Genomic DNA, 16725 nt, shown 5'->3' with positions numbered 1-16725 from the left:
AAAGGGTCATTAGCATATTACGCATATGTACATGTTCCATTAAACTATCGGGATCCACCTTTAATACACAGTCCATTGGTATAAACGAACAATCCCTCTCTCCTAAAAATATTTTCCGTCAAATATATTGCTTTTACAGACTAAAATATGCTTATCATGAAATACATAACTGAACATAACTGAACAGTAAATAGAAAGGAATGACGTTACAAATACATTGGTTAACAAGCAGTTTACACACACACACACACACACACACACACACACACACACACACACACACACACACACACACACACACACACACACACACACACACACACACACACACACACACACACACACACACACACACACACACACACACACGTATGGGGAATTTCAAACGGTACACTTTTCGACGTAATTGTGTGGGAAGAGTCCCGTCTTTCCCCTCAGTCGACCGGTCCACCAGCCGGTAGCATCTGCGCAATTAACAGTTCAAACATTTAGTTAGTATCAATAGTTGTTTGCAGTCGGTTGGTTATTTTTCATCCGACTGCGACACCCTGGTTGAATGAAAATTTTGCAAATATTATTGTCGGTCTAAATTAAGACTTATTTATGTACTTATTTACGTGACCATGACAGAGTGGATTGAACTTCCCAACATTAGAAAATTCCTTTCAAATTAGAAACCTCATTTTCAGTTTACTTGATTTAACATTATATATTTTTGTCATTTCCAATGTTGGGCGTCCAATAAAATAGAAATTTGTTTTAATTTGCTACCTTAGTAACAGTTCAACTTTGTATGTGGACCACGTTATAGTAATTGTATTGTACTGTTACCACGCAAACTATTTCGCGCTTGTTTGCAAAATCTGTCGTCCATTGTAATAACAACAAAACTTATTAATTCGAGGAACCTTCCTTGATGAGTTCGATGACGTCTCCGGGATTGAAGCTCAACTCATCCGTGTCTTGAGCATCGTAGGCGTACAGACACGTGTACTTCTGGTAATTTTCGACTGGAGGTTTCACTTTCGGTTTCGGTTTGCCTCCGCCTGGAGATGGTTTGTTCGAGTTGAGGCCGCTTAATCGTTGGGCCCTAGTGGAAGAACATTCAAATAAATTGAACCACAGAAATCAAAAGTTTTTATCTAACAAACCCTAACAGTTTTTATTAAATTCAATGTATTAACAATGAAAATTCCTCAAGTCAAATATCTGCGCTTGTTATGTTAATTATTTATTAATTATTATTAATAATTTATTATTTTAAATAGTGAAAAAATTAAATCTCACTAAATCAATTCCTTTCAAGAAGTTTCAATTTTAATAAAAATTTAAGATGAAGCAAAAGAGCTGACAAATATCTTGAATATGAATAAAAGATGAAAGCAAAAGATTCAGAAAGTGCACAGAAGACAAAAAAAAGTATGAACTAAATTCCTAAACACTAACACAATGGTGCAGACAACCGAATTCAAAATAAAGGACTATCAAACTTAATTGTTAACTGAACGAGTGCTAATAAATAATGCGATGTGAATGAAATAAAAACAGTTATTATGACAAATATAATTTTTAATAGACGAAAACAAATTTGATTGTTAGATGATACCAACTTTTGACCCCTGGGAATGAAAGCATTAATAAAAAAAAAATTATATAGGTTATCTGCTGGTTGATATTGCATTTGATGATGTGGATGTAGGTATTTATTCAGTCAAGACGTAATCTTCGCTATCACGTTTGGCTAATTGCAATCATGAACAGTGAACACACAAATATTGACAACTGCATCAAGAAGTTGTTTCTAAAGATAAGTTGAAGTGATTTCCCGCTTCAAACCGCCGTCAAGAACATTTATTTACATATTGTTATTATTATTATATTTAACTTAGAAATACGTAGTTGAAAGATAGAACACTCCCAACCAACCAACCAACTCAAGAATCGGCCTTTAAATAGCACGTCGCAAATCATCTTAGGACATTCATGTAGCAGCAAATATCGTACAATAATGCGTATACCGTTTTCAAAAATATTTTTCTCGTGCGAAACATTCGTTTATAAAATGTTTCAAACGAGAGGTTAATAGTAAAAAAAAATTGCAGTTCTTAGCGCATTTTAAAATAAACTCCCACCAGTCCAATGCCACTCACAAACATTCTTTTCTATTTCCAAATCTACTAATCAAAAATCTAAGAATCAGTCAAACAATTCATCAGCCGACCAACCAGTCAATAATTTAATTAATCCTCCAGTTATGCAAGCCATAAATTACCAAGCAAATGAACCACCACTACAACCACCACCACAACCACCGGCGGCAACTAACTGACCCAGCAACTCCAGGATCAGGAATCTGCAGGTAAGACTTATCTTCATCGGGCCTGTTCACTCGACTTTTTGACTTGGCAGCTTTTTGTAGGGAGGTGTTGGGCAGATGAGGGACCTTCTTGTCAACAGATATTTGTCTCAGGAACTTCGAATTACTGTTTACTGGTGTGCTCACTGTCCAAATCGTGAATTTATTAATCTCCATATAAAAATCAACTCAATAACGACAAGTAAACTAAGAAACGGACGGAGGATAAAATGCATTGATTCAAAGCGAAATAATCAAGATAAGTTAGTTATTTCAGCAAATCTTCTGTGATATCAACAGTTTACATATATTTAAGTTCCTTAAATATATGGGAAACTTTTTTACGTCTAGCCCATTAAAATTCTCAGATTAAGATGTTATGTCATGTTATTTTATGTTATGATATGTTTTGTTATCAAGATGGCTCTTCAAAGTGTGGGAACGTGGAAGCCAGGGTTTATTCGTAAAAGGCGTTCACGAAAGTTTGAATAATAAGACTGAACTTATGAATTCAGCTTAGAACAATGTTTTAAAGAATGACGAAAGATAGAGAGAAGGAAACGAGGAGTAACCTGGAGGAGGTGTGTTCCTGTGGGCCACTGGCGCTGGGATGCCTGCGCGTGGGTAAATTTAATAAAATTCAACATTTAAATATCGATTATAAATTTTGTACAAAAATTGTCCATTTTCACACGAATGAAACAATACTTGTATTTTAAGACTATAAAATCAAAAGCGAAAAATAATCGTAATAGAGTAGTAGACAATGGAGGATTGAATTATGTTTTAAAAATTAAATAATATTGAACTGAACCGAAAACATTTTTATAGATCAGTATGTAAAAAAACATTTTGTTGTTAATCACCAGGCCGTCTGGGAGGAACAGATGAAGTTTTGCTCGGAGCGTGAGATGCTGCTGATGACTTGCTCTGAAATTTGCTCACCTGGCCAGGTCCTGTCATGATGATGATGATGCTGACGATGCTGACGATGATGATGATGAGGACGAAAATTAGGATGAGGTTACTGATGATGATGATACCCATTGTGGTCATGGTGATGTGAAAAAATAATAATTTACATTATTAATAATGCGAAAATAATTTCTACCCTATTCCACCACAAACTGATGTGCATTTGTTATTATTTAGGCAAATTTTTAACAAAGTTGTAAACGAAACTCTTCTTCTTTTTCTGTAGTTTTTTCGGCGTTTAAGCTCTGATAGGCTATCATCACGCCTTTTGATCTCTGCAGTGGATCTTTTCACAGATGTTGTTGAAAATGTTTACAGCCTTAATGTATGATATTAGGCTTACTATATTTTTGAAAATTGAGTGTATATCTTCTGGAATTTGGTATTTTTTACTGCTTTCGTTATATGTTTGACATTCCATTAATATGTGTTAGATTGATAGTTTAGTGGAGAGCTTGTTTTGTTGAATAAATGAATTATTTTGGAATGACATATTTTTAATCTATTTATCACGTTGTTTACGAAATTACCAGCATGTTAAGGTTTCTTGCAAAATTTAAGAAAAATTGAGCTTGATGACGTGCAAAATTGCAAGTGAATAAAAGAAAATTGGTCGAGTAGATGATACAGAACTTTGAACATTAAACAACATAACATTTCTAGCAAAATTGGACAATAACAAAACAACTTAAACGACTATTAGTTAAAATAAAGAGCGACAACAAATTATTTTACATCATTTCAAAATTAAAAACAAAAAATGAATTAACGAAAACCATCAACAACAGCTCGGGCGACGACTAACTAGAATCCTTTGGCAGACCAGGTCCAATGCTAACAGTCAGGACCTTACTGGATGGCTTCAGCACGGCCATGTTGCCTGCGCCTGTCGTGGGTGTTCCAACTTGATTCATTCTCATTCATTCACCGCGAGGTTGCAATTGATAATTATAAAAAATCAGACACGATTTAGATAACAGTTAAAAAACTTTTTTGCACAAGTTACTATCATAAATTTAGAACGAATGTTTGAAAACAAATGGTTCTAGACGAGTTTTAACAATGAACAGAATCTTTGAAATTAAATAATTTTTCAAATAAAAGTTTGAAAATTAATATATTGAAAATTGATGATTGTAAAATGGTGCATCAACTGACCTGACGAAAACTTCACCGTCAGCTTGCTGGCTCCAAAAAACTTATCCTTTTTTGTCACATATTCTATGCTAATTTGAATCGAATTTGAACGTCAACGAAGAATGGCGTGAAATATTTAAAAAAAATAAATGTTGACTTTTTGAGGAAGACAATTGTTTGATAATACGGAAACATTTTGGTTCAACGAATTGACTCTTCAATTAAATAAAAATAAAACTTTGACCAATTAATTGGACAGAATTCATAAGATTTGACAAATGGCAGTTGTAGCAAATGCAAACATGAAAGCAACTTCTAAACCAACCTGTCGTTGAAATGAATCTTCAACGCTCCTCTCCCTTGAGCAGTACTGAGTTTGTTCAGTACTGACAGCATTTCCGTCTTGAACGTGCATTCCATCAGGTTGGCGTAGTCGTCCAATGTATACAATATAAAGAAGTCATCTTGACGCGTGCTGCAAAGTTGTGTGCGTGTGCATGTGATCTTTTGTCATTGTCTGGTGTACATGAATATATAATATCTGGATGTCTGTTATATTCCATGTATAACAATGTTTATAATAATATTCAAACAAAGTTGTATATAAACGTTGAAAAATTGTTTGCGTGATTCTGTGTCCGCGTGTGTGCGTGCTTTTGCAAAAGTGTTGAAGTTGTTTAAACTTTTGTAGTAAGTAACAGCAGAATATTAAGAGCTGGGAACCTGAGAGCAAAATGAGAGATGCCTTCCAACGGAATCTTCCTCTTGATAACTTCCAGGACCTGACCTTTTTGCGGACCCTTCTTGACCTTTCCAATCAATCAATCAATCATATTTAATCAATCAATCATTCAATCAAAATTAATTTACTACTTTCAATGTCACCAACATGAAAATCACCATCACCGCAATTGAAAATAATTAAATAAAACAAAACAAAGCCAACTTGCTCTCTGCCGATCAAGTAGAAGAACTTGTTGGTGATTATCAAATCTCTTTTGGAGGGCTGTTTTAAATTTCAAATAACGACAGTTACAATGCTACAACGTTGAGATTGATTTTCAATAGAATTAAATACCACTAGCTTATTTATTATTATCATCCTCTCCATCCTCACCAACATTTTCAAGCCCAGTTGGGTCTATCCATCAGCCTACGTTGTAAGAATGATATTGGCAGATGTCTCAGAAACTCTGTCCGTGCTAGTTCAGCTTTGGCCTTAGATTTCTCTCTCAAAAGACTCGCATTCAGCAAGCATCGTAAGTAACGTTTCTCATCATATAAGAGAATTCCTACACTTAATACTGGCAACCACTTTCTGCTAGCTAAAGAGACCCTGCATTGCATACTTGCCGAAGCGAACAATAAAAAATCTATGAATGAAGTCTTGACAGGAACATCTCAAATGTGCTTATCATATAAAAGTTACTTGTATTTCGCAAATTAATATTATAAATTATTATAACACTCAAAAGCAAATTGAACGTCAGTACTATTTCGACGACACAATCTGGTGGAAGCTTCTTCACCGACACACGTTGTGGTCCACAATTTTGTTTCAAGTCAATGAACGAGCAACACACATCAAGTTATAATATCCTATTACGTATTAATCATTGCAAATAAAATATATGATCCGAACAACCGCAACGACAGCTCTTACCTTGAACCTCCTGTCATATTTGTTGACTGCATCAGCAAACTCCACCATCTCCCTTCTTTCCAGAAGAGCTCGCAGTCCTGGCTTGTGTTCAAGTCCCAAGTAGTCCCCAACAAATGATCGGTCGATGCTGAAACGACGACGTTCCTTCTTATTTAACACGAGACTTGAGGCTGTTTAGTGTCACATTCAAACGGCATCGTTCATTAAAAGTATGCTTCCTATGTAATATTACTTTTGAGGTCACATCAAGACATCAGCATACCGTAAATCAGGATAAAACGAAATAGAAATTTGAAAAAGACTAAAAATTAATAAAATTCTTTATAAGAAATAGAACCCTCATTCTTCAGTCTGATGTACTGCTTTTGAGCGTTCCACTTCCGGAACATCTTCTGGATGACCCTGGCGTACCCATCAAACTTCCTCTCTCTCACTTCCTCCAACAAGAAGAGCTGCAGCAATAATTCATAATAATTATATCTATAATGACATCTCTTGCTATTAACAATCCGATATTTTATTCTGCTAAAATTATCAATGAATCGAAAATCGATCAATCGACTGTCTAAAACTTATTCAATCCGATGACTTATTCAATTGCCTGGCAACCAATGAATTAAATATTTAATCAATCATTCAAACCCTCAACTACTCAAACAATTAATCATAAAATAGATTCATTAATTTTTAAAAAATGTAAACCACAATCTTTAAAAATTCAGAATACTAACAGATTCTGGATTTTTAACAAAAACTTTTGTCTTGCCAAGTTGGAACTGATCATGATCCATGTTGACACTCCTCATGATGATCTGCACTCCTTGTTTTTGATCCCCCCGCCATTCGGGCCACGTCTCTTTCGTGAGGATGGCATACCTGAACGGAACAAAATAAATAAATGGAACTTGGAAAAACCCTGAAAAACTTGAATAAGCACAATTATTATAGACTATGAATGAAATAAAAACCAACAATTAATTAATTAAAAAAAAACCAGTCAACCTTTTAATGAACTTATCGAAGACTCTTCTGTATGCGAAACCAGCCCTACGAACCCTCACATTTTCCTTCAGACCCAGGTACTCCACCTGATGCTTCACCCTTCAAACATCAAGTCATCAATGAACATCAAGTTATCAATGAACGTCACATCACCATGATTCAGCTGCCAGCATCACATAAAACCACCTAAATATCTCAATCAAAACTTCCACTTATTCTTGATTTTAAACTACTTTTAATTCATTGATGAAATTTAATATTTTATATTGAAACGATAATAAGTAACTAATAACAATTGAAGAAAAATGAAAATTCAAAAATAGTATCATCAAATTTCGTCAAAAAAACACGATAGCTGGATAGCGACAGAGTGATAAAGTGACCTATCTTCTGCACTTGAATGACTCGATTCAAATGCAAAAGGATTTTTCGTTTATTTTGCGCGTAAATATATGAAATGCTTGTGCTGTAGCGCTTTTCATTAGAAAGCTGGAGAGCCGCTCACAAGTACGAATGATCGCGGTCTGTTAATCCCATTTTAGAATGTTATCCATTTTTACAAACTTTTTGAAAAGTTAATAAAAATTTGAAAAGATAATATTTATTTAGTATTTAGGTGCTGAACACTTTTGAGGCAATTTGAAATTAATTTGCTAGCTAAGTCAGATCAGACAAGATGAGTGCCATGTCTTATACAATTTTGTTTCGCATAGAATGGTGTAGTGATCTGGTTGGAACGGAGATACAATAAACATTTTTTACGTGTCTTTACATTTTTCATCATTAAGATTTTTATTATCATCGTGCAACCATCACAAACGTCATGACGTGATCGCGACGACAATCACCTGTTTTCCTCCCAATCTTTGCTCAGCTTAGTTTCATTGGGCTTGATGCATCTGATGTAGTTCGGAACGCACTTCATAAGAGCCTCCACGAGTTTGTTGGCCTGGCTCTGATCAGCGTTTTTTTGTTTGTATGTTTGTTTGTATGTTTGCTTGCTTGTTTGTCTGTTTGTTTGTTTGTGAACTGATGTGCAAGTCAGTTTGGCAAGTAATCATAACTGAGTAACAATTATCATACAATATTCAAAGTTGCAATTTTTGTACCTCAATCAAGATATTGAAAGTAAAAAATACAGCATTATAGTAAAAGTCGTTTCTCAAGCAATATTAAATAATTCATTAACAGGCGTAGATATTATTGAAACTTTATTAAAAATTCTTGCAGTTACAACAAAATTCATCAAACCTAACAATGGGCAAACTTTCCGAACTATCTAATAACGTTTATTAAGCATAAAAAAGATTCAATTCACTTCAAAAAATGAGAAATATTACAAAGCGAACCAACGATAAACTATGAAACCGAAAATGTCTTCGACCAAAAAACATGAGACCTTGATTTTAGAACTGGCAGTTGTTGGTCTCGACTTGGCATTCGTGTTGACCACCTCGGGGAACAACGAGACAAGGAATGGACTGGCCGAATGATGGATGGAGGGTTTTAATTGCAATTTTTCAGTAACAATTGTAAAAATTATTAATGAAACAACGCCTAACAAAGTGATAATAACATGAAAACGATAAGATTAAGGCCATATAAAGTGCATTATAACGCGGGAACAATGAATCAATAAAATGTAACGATATATTTTGGAATGAATTGTCAATCAACGAAGAAATGTAAGCATCTACTTATTTGAAGATTGCATCAAGAGGATGAGATCGCTAAAGAGTACATCCCTGTTTCGCTCGCAAAATCCTTCTGCTGTGTAAGACACCTGTTCAACGTTAATGATGATGTTGCTAGGCAACTAAAATGAAGCGTCTGGCTGGTGAGTGGCGATTACGATGGTGACGATGGATAGCTATGATGAGAGAAAAATTCATCACAACATCATAAATGCCAATTATTTAGACAAATATGAATCAAATATAGAAACACTAATGACCGACAAACGACCTAACTGACAAACCTTGCCGGCATAATGATGGATGATAAAATCCGAGCTACCCCCCTGGTAATGCTGGTGACTCCCTATGGCTGATGACAATTTCTGATAATATTGAAATCAAAATAAAACACATCCGATCACTTGAAATTATTCATCAACTATGTCATAAAAGATAAATTGTCAGGTTGCATTCATAAAAAAAAAATAAAATCTATCAGAAAAGACTTGAATAAGATTTTTATAAAAATTTGCAAAACCAACGGCAAGGAGTGTGCCATCAACTCCTTCAGAGACGGCGTGCATAGTGGCGCACACGTCGTCAAGAACGCACATGACACCTGAGATGATGATGGATGAGTTATAGTTGGCCAGCCAGTGGTCAGTTAGTTATTTCATAATGGTTATAAATATGAAAATGGTTTTAAATGAACAACTGTTCAAAGGTAGAGAGTAACACAAATTGTATGCCTAAAATGAACAAATAAGATATAATTTGTGGGAAAAAATCAAGAAGTACAAGAATGTTAACCAGGGGGTTGCTTCGACTCAATGAGGTCACAGACAATCTTGTTGTTGAAGTACTCTATTGGGATCCACTTTATGCCTTCTTGCACGTACTCTTCCTACAGAAGTGATCAACATTATTATGTGTTGTTGGGTTACAAAAACGAGCCAGTCACTAATAAGTTCATTTCTCATATTTTTGTCGAATGTAGAGCAGATCATCTTAAAAACTCATCTTTATGACAAATATGCCAGAACCAGCAGTAACAATCACGTCCGTAATAATTGCAGTAAGCAATATCATCAACATACCTGTTCTGCTTTCAGTGTCAACTCGATAAAAATCTGCTGAAGTTTCTCGTTGACGTAATTGATGCAGAACTGCTCGAAACCATTTTTTTGGAATATTTCAAACCCGTAAATATCGAGAATGCCGACATTCATGATCTCCTGACTGCTCACCATCGCCTGGTTCACCGTCTGTTGCAATGTAAATTTCAATAAGCGCTAAAGCTAGTGCTAATGTAACATTGAAGTAAGCAAGTTAAAAACCTAATGTTTTGCGTGAAATGAAATGAGTAATATAACAAGTTATGACGGTAAAGTAACCTAACCTAACATATAAATGTCTCAAAAAATCGCTTCCTACAAACAATCGAACATTCACCCACCTCCACCAAATAATCAAACAGTCGATAGTACAAGGCCTTAGCGAGGGCATCCCTGGTGTGGCTGGCTTGTTCGGGGTTCAGGGTGACGTTGATGTTTTCCGTCTTGCCGGCCCACTTGCTGTCCATCACCCTGCTGGTCAGTTTCGCCGTCAGGTCCTCTATGGAAATTCCCAGCAAGTATGCAGGAAACTGAAGAACTGTTAAGGTTATAAAGTGAATAATTTTGAAAAAAAATAGCAACAAGTAAACCGTATAAATTACAAATGTGAAAAAGACTGCGAGGCATAAGAGAATACAAATACTATTAACTAATATCTTCAAGCTAGAATTGAATTTAAGATGACTACCATAGTGAAAAGAAATATCTACATTCCAAAAGTGGAATGAAATGTATAAAACTAATTAATATAAAAAATTAGTCATTAAACCCAACATGACCAGGCAAAAGCAAAATGATGCAGTGCAATGCGACACAAAACAATTCAACTCAACATAACGCAAGTCTACAGAAAGTAAATTAACAATCCATGACACGATTTCTGGCATACAGCACTGGAAAAGAAAAAAATATTAGAAGAAAAACAACACAAACATTCAGGACTCTGGATAGCAGCATAATTGTTGAGCTCCTGGAAGAAGATGTTGCCGAGATGGAGGATGGCCGCTGTCAACGACATCACGTTGAACTGGTCCGTTTCAGACATGCCCATCACACTCATCGCGTGCTGCATTAATATCACATTAGCGTTGTTGCAATTAGATATGCTTAGCGTTTAACTCTTCCAAAATTTGAAAAAGTTATCATCAACTTTACATTTTATTAAAAGAGTTTACTGCGATGGTATCATTTAATGAACAGTTTATCAAAAAAGAACAGAAAGCAATTGAAACGAGTGCATACATACATTAGTGTCCTGAAAATCTTTGACGTCATCAATGCCATCAACTTTGTAAGTACCACTCTGGTTGAGGTAGAAGAAGTAGTCGGGTGATGTGAGACCCAGGCTCTCTGAAGGTCATGAAACATCAGAAAAACAATGGTAAAATAAGTTAATATAAATAAATGAAAGCATTTTATTTGAGGAACTGGAAAGAATAAATTTAAACATTAAATATTTCCATAATTCTAGCAAAAATTAATTAGTGTTGATTCAATTGCAAAATTTCTATAGACTGCAATGTCATCTGATGCAAAGACAAAACAATATAAACCTTGTAGTTCCGCACTGGCCCCAGAAATAAGTTGGTAGAAGATGTGGAATGATCGCTCATTTGTGTTCTGAAGAACAAGTCTCGACTGTGATGATCATTTTTGTGGTGGTTATTTTTGTGGTGGTCATTTTTGTGGTGGTCACATGACGATTGATTATAAAACTGTGCATCTTAACCAACAACATGCAGATCTATTTTGAATGTTCTAAACAATGTATAACCAAGTAGAGTGAAATAAATGAAAGATAGTGCATCAAAAACAACAAACAACTTTAAAAACATAGATATATCCAACTTTGACTACAACTTAGTCGCCAAGCTTATCTCGTGAAAAAAACTAAATTACATTGACTGATTTCGTCAGAAAACAATTAGTTGCAACGAAGCAGAAAATAATAAAAATTATGAATACCGGAATTGATGAATAACAAAAAAAACATGAAAAAAACGGAAGAGGGTGTCGAACGAACTTTCTCGAGTAGGAAGTTAGAAATATGTCCCCCAATGGGCTCTCCACCCTTGCTGAACTGCATCTCAACATACTTGCCCTATTTCAATTTCAACAGAACAATTTATTTAATTTGCATGTTAAGCAAACATGGCAAGCACTTGAAATGTCCGTCTGCTCGGAGAGTGTTGATCATTTAAACATTATGTACTTTCGAGAGCAAGTCAAAGTTAAATAATTCAAAAAAATCACCAACATCTGCAATATACTTTCAAAATATGGATAAACGAAAAAACAAACAAGCAAACAAATGAACAAAAACAGCTGAACAAGAACAGCTGAATAACTAAACAAACAAATAAACAAACATACGAACAGACAAATGAACAAATAAATAAAACAAACAACTAAATAAAAAACTAATCCAACACACACAATGAACAAATTAACAAACAAATAAACGAACGAACAAACAAACGAAAAGACGAACAAACAAACAAACAAACGAACGAACAAATCTACTAGAATTGTTGTTCCTGACAGTTTTTGCATTTCCAAACGCCTCCAATAAAGGATTCGATTCTAGAATTATCTCTTTCACTCTCTAGTTGAAAAATTTATTTGAAAAATTCATCCTCAATAATGAAATTGATGAAGACTCTGATGAGAGCAATTAAAATTGCAATGAGAACGACAAACAAAAACCTCTGATGACAACCTGAACAGTGGATCCACCGCCGGAGACCTTAGCAATGTAGTTCATAATGTGCTTGGCTGCCACCGTCTTGCCAGCACCTGACTCTCCACTGTTGTTCATTTCATAAGTGTTACAAACTTCACATGCGTGTGTTTGTGTGTGCGCGTTTGTACGTGTGTTTATTTGTTGTTTGACAATAAATTAAACATGATGACATTAAAATAAAATTTTAAACCAATTAAAACATTAATAGTAATTGTTATATTTCAAAACTGTGACAGACTGGCAAATTAGAAAAAATAAGAAATAGAAAAACAATAAAAAAAGTAAATGGACAACTGAAGAAAAAAAGTTGAAATGATTGAAAACATTAGCAACGTTAACAATTTTTCTCGCACTTACGTAGCAACAGTTTAAAAAAATAAGTAATAAATATAAGATGAATATGACATAAAAAAATATCTATCTCCATTTTAGTTAACCTGATGATGACACATTGATTTTCAGTGTCGATCACCATGTTCCTATACATGGAGTCACTCAGGGCAAATACATGTGGGGCATTTTCGTAAGAAGCCTGGTAAATAAATTACAAATCTTTACAATCACATTACAAATCTTTACACATACACAATACAAGTACATCATAAATCTTTACAATCATACTACAAATTTAAAAAAAACTCATCACAAATCTGAACACATGCATCTCAAATCTTTGCACATACATTACAAATCTTTACAATCACATTACAAATCTTTACAATCCTGTTACAAATCTTTTCAATCACATTACAAATCTTTACAGACTACATAATAGATCTTTACAATCACGTTAAAACTCTTTACAAATATAAATAATCTCAGCTATAATTTATAAAGGTAACAAAAACCTCTACTAAAAACTGCGCACAAATATATCATGAATTTTTTGACAAAACATTGCAATCAAAAAAGATGTATACCTATGTGATGTGTGTTTCTGTAACAATCAACAAACAGATATCATCAACAACATCAACAACAACATCAACAGAAAAACTCACAGCTCCTCGATACTGGTCAATCTCCTTATCAGAATAGATGGGAAGATTTTTGAAAGGGTTCACAGATATCAACACCGGCCCAATGTATGTCTGAAAATGTTGTCAATGAATGAACATTAGAAATTCAGAAATTGTGAGTACACACATTTTTTCAATTGGATCTTTTTAAATTTTAAATTTCACACATAATGAGCTAATTGCATGAGACATGTATCAGCTTGGTGTTTTTGTGAGAGCGGTTGACGGGAACACAACGAAAACTCTTTATAACAATTTAACCCCACAATGTTCCATGACGCTCTATAAATTTTAGTTGATGTATTTTGGAAAATTAAATAGTTTATGGAAACAGCAGAATCACTTAACTCATATTGGTGTCGTTTTAACAATAATTAAACAAATTTGAATGCAGTCTTCGCAGAACTTGAGAAATCTTGATCATATGAAACTTGTTCATGCCTATAAATAAATTAAACTTGTGCATGCATATAGATAAATACAATTTGCAACAGAGAAAGCTCCAATTTCATTCAGACACGAGTATGAAACATCGCATGAGAAGGTTGCCAAAAAACCAGAAATAAAATTTAAATAATTTTTAATTAAATACCAAATAAAGAAATGGAATTGTTCAGCTTTGTAATTTTATTTGCTGTTAGAAATAAGGTTTGTGATAAAAATTGTGTTCAACATACTAACACATAATTATAAAAAGTTTGAACACTGAAATAAGTGCATACTGCAGATAAAATAAAAAAATTTGATAATATAGTTTTTGAAAAAAAGAATAGTAATTCACAGCGTAGTCATTGTAAAAATTAAAATTCCTTAAAGTTGAAGAGCCATGTCAACAATGCAAAACCATAAGGAGTTGTAGTGTTGATTCAAACGCCTGACTGTCTGCTGTGATGGATGGATGCCACGTGCATTAACACTGGCAAGCAATAGTGGAAAGCTAATAAGGAAACAGTTGCATGCTTTAATACAGAAACAGTTAATACAGAAACAGTTGCATGCGTTCATAATTGTAACCTCCATCTAGGAAATTATTAACAATAGGAGATATAGCTTGTGAGCTTCTTTTGTAAAGCACTTATAAAATAATAGTTTTACAAAAGCTAGCAGTTTTTAAAATTCATGTACAGTTCAAATATCGAATGTGCAAAAGAAGATATAGCAGCTCTTGTCCTTCTGGCTTTTCAGGTGCATGCTCTTAAATGTGTAACTAACTATTGAAAAAAGTTTGAACACTTCAACAGAAGGTCAAAATTGAGAATTTATGATTCTGCATATGTTAATGTATCTGTGAAACAAGCAGAAAACGAAATTCTGATTAGAGAGGAAATGTTGAAAGTAAGTGATACCATCTGATTCTAATATTTTTGTTAATAAAAAGGATTGGAGCTGGAATGCAAATGAGAAAGGTGATGAGAAAATATTTTTGAATTGACAGAGTGTAGAATTATTTTCATTAACTGGAAAGATGCACACAAGTCTGTACAATGAAGTAGACGATTTAAATGTTAGAAAATTTTAAGATCTGAATCTGAAGAACAAGTAAGTAATCATCAAAAAATAAAACAAAATAATCAGATCAAGTTTAAACTGGCAGGGAGTTGGCAGCTCTGTTGTACTCTAAATGCACGCAATCCATATTAGCAGGAAGTTTTGCTTGGTGTGAATTAGAAGATGTTGCATAACAAGGAACAGAATTTATAAATAAATGTATTATATATATACATGACATTAGAAAACATTTCATCAATAATTACCAATACGCTGAAGCAAAACCCCAGCAGCAATAAGCTATACAGCAATTATGATAGAGAAATTAAAATAATTTTCTAGTTTAATTGCAATTGATCAAAAAATAACATAATAAATAATACAATACAGCTAGCTATTTGATAATTTTATTGATGTCTGTGACAGCTTCACTGAACACATATCATCAAAAACATGAAACTGAGAAACATGTTTGAAGTCCTCCTATGCAAGTCAAACATAATTCCTCTGAGTTTTTCCCTTTTCTATTTTTATTAAATAAAACTTGAAGAAATCCATTCGTAGAAACAAGATGAATGTTAGTTCTATAAGTAATAAACCCCTTACCAATATTTTAATTTTATTATAATACAAGTTAAATATGAGTATGGAAGCCATAAGCATGACCATTGGAAATGAAAAACAAAATATTGTAGAAAAATAAATTTCATAAGACAAAAACTATGATGAATAAGGAACAAAACTCATAAACATAACAGGAATACAACTAAAATAACATATCTCTAGCATTAAGAGAATAACTGCAGTGATTATGATTGAAAAATCTAAAATTACATTAAGTTAATTATCATCATTACTTTCTATCTTAAAGTTCATAATGTAATACAACATTAATTCATTATATCTATGATAAATTAATGCCTAATCAATTTTTTGCAATGATGGGATAGTCATTATTGTTAGTTAGAGGAACTAACGTATATGCAGTCATCCATGAATCTTTTCTTGAGATTTTCCACAATGGCAGCTTCATTGATCTTCTGCAAGAGGACCATGTCCTCGACACCACTCTGCTTCACATTGTGACTTTGCCAGTGGTATGGCTGTTCAATTCAGAAAAGAATTAAATTAACAAATTATTAATTACCATTAGTAAAATTATAAATGCAAAATGTTTTGCTGACTAGTTTATTTTATTTTATTTTAAACAAATAAATAACTAATTAATATAAATGATTTGATTAATATATATTTTTAAAAATATATAAATTAATTCATTGATTAAACAAATTTCAACAAATGTAAATTGTAAACAGAAAATTATAAATACTGTTTTTAAAATGAAGATTGAAAAAACCTTATTAACCATCATTTGAGGATTAGATTAGTTAGTTAGATTAAAATTAGAAGTTATTATCTAATGTTATCCCTTGTTTTATCAGTTATTAGTATTGAGCTTTGACCATCATTTTAAATCAGATTAACATCTAATCAATCTAACATTACTGTTATTCTTATTAAAAATTAATTAGAGCATCTGATTTTCAATCC

The 16725-nt window shown here is 33.4% G+C and overlaps 1 protein-coding gene across 1 annotated transcript in view; it reads right to left on the bottom strand.

Annotated features, from left to right (window-relative positions):
- The window catches only part of HELRODRAFT_165806 (hypothetical protein), a gene marked incomplete at both ends in the record, with an annotated part of 17413 nt that extends 870 nt beyond the window's left edge, over positions 1-16543 (bottom strand). The window contains 31 exons of the mRNA XM_009032302.1: positions 388-464; positions 909-1090; positions 2331-2502; positions 2929-2970; positions 4137-4217; positions 4490-4557; positions 4794-4943; positions 5192-5277; positions 5415-5474; positions 6132-6301; positions 6469-6583; positions 6863-7007; positions 7134-7232; positions 7982-8088; positions 8533-8614; positions 8831-8916; positions 9112-9192; positions 9352-9428; positions 9620-9713; positions 9907-10074; positions 10266-10462; positions 10858-10990; positions 11171-11274; positions 11478-11562; positions 11948-12025; positions 12467-12529; positions 12644-12731; positions 13105-13199; positions 13669-13758; positions 16152-16277; positions 16532-16543. Coding sequence (XP_009030550.1) covers positions 388-464; positions 909-1090; positions 2331-2502; positions 2929-2970; positions 4137-4217; positions 4490-4557; positions 4794-4943; positions 5192-5277; positions 5415-5474; positions 6132-6301; positions 6469-6583; positions 6863-7007; positions 7134-7232; positions 7982-8088; positions 8533-8614; positions 8831-8916; positions 9112-9192; positions 9352-9428; positions 9620-9713; positions 9907-10074; positions 10266-10462; positions 10858-10990; positions 11171-11274; positions 11478-11562; positions 11948-12025; positions 12467-12529; positions 12644-12731; positions 13105-13199; positions 13669-13758; positions 16152-16277; positions 16532-16543 — 3213 coding nt within the window. The remainder of the gene's footprint in view (positions 1-387; positions 465-908; positions 1091-2330; positions 2503-2928; positions 2971-4136; positions 4218-4489; positions 4558-4793; positions 4944-5191; positions 5278-5414; positions 5475-6131; positions 6302-6468; positions 6584-6862; positions 7008-7133; positions 7233-7981; positions 8089-8532; positions 8615-8830; positions 8917-9111; positions 9193-9351; positions 9429-9619; positions 9714-9906; positions 10075-10265; positions 10463-10857; positions 10991-11170; positions 11275-11477; positions 11563-11947; positions 12026-12466; positions 12530-12643; positions 12732-13104; positions 13200-13668; positions 13759-16151; positions 16278-16531) is intronic.
- Between the last annotated feature and the right edge of the window lie 182 nt (positions 16544-16725).

The sequence above is a fragment of the Helobdella robusta genome (genome assembly GCF_000326865.2).
Source record: "Helobdella robusta unplaced genomic scaffold HELROscaffold_8, whole genome shotgun sequence".
In the NCBI taxonomy this organism is placed as follows: Eukaryota; Metazoa; Annelida; class Clitellata; order Rhynchobdellida; family Glossiphoniidae; genus Helobdella; species Helobdella robusta.
Note: the sequence above shows the minus strand (reverse complement) of the source record. Positions and strands in the feature narration are given on the sequence as shown.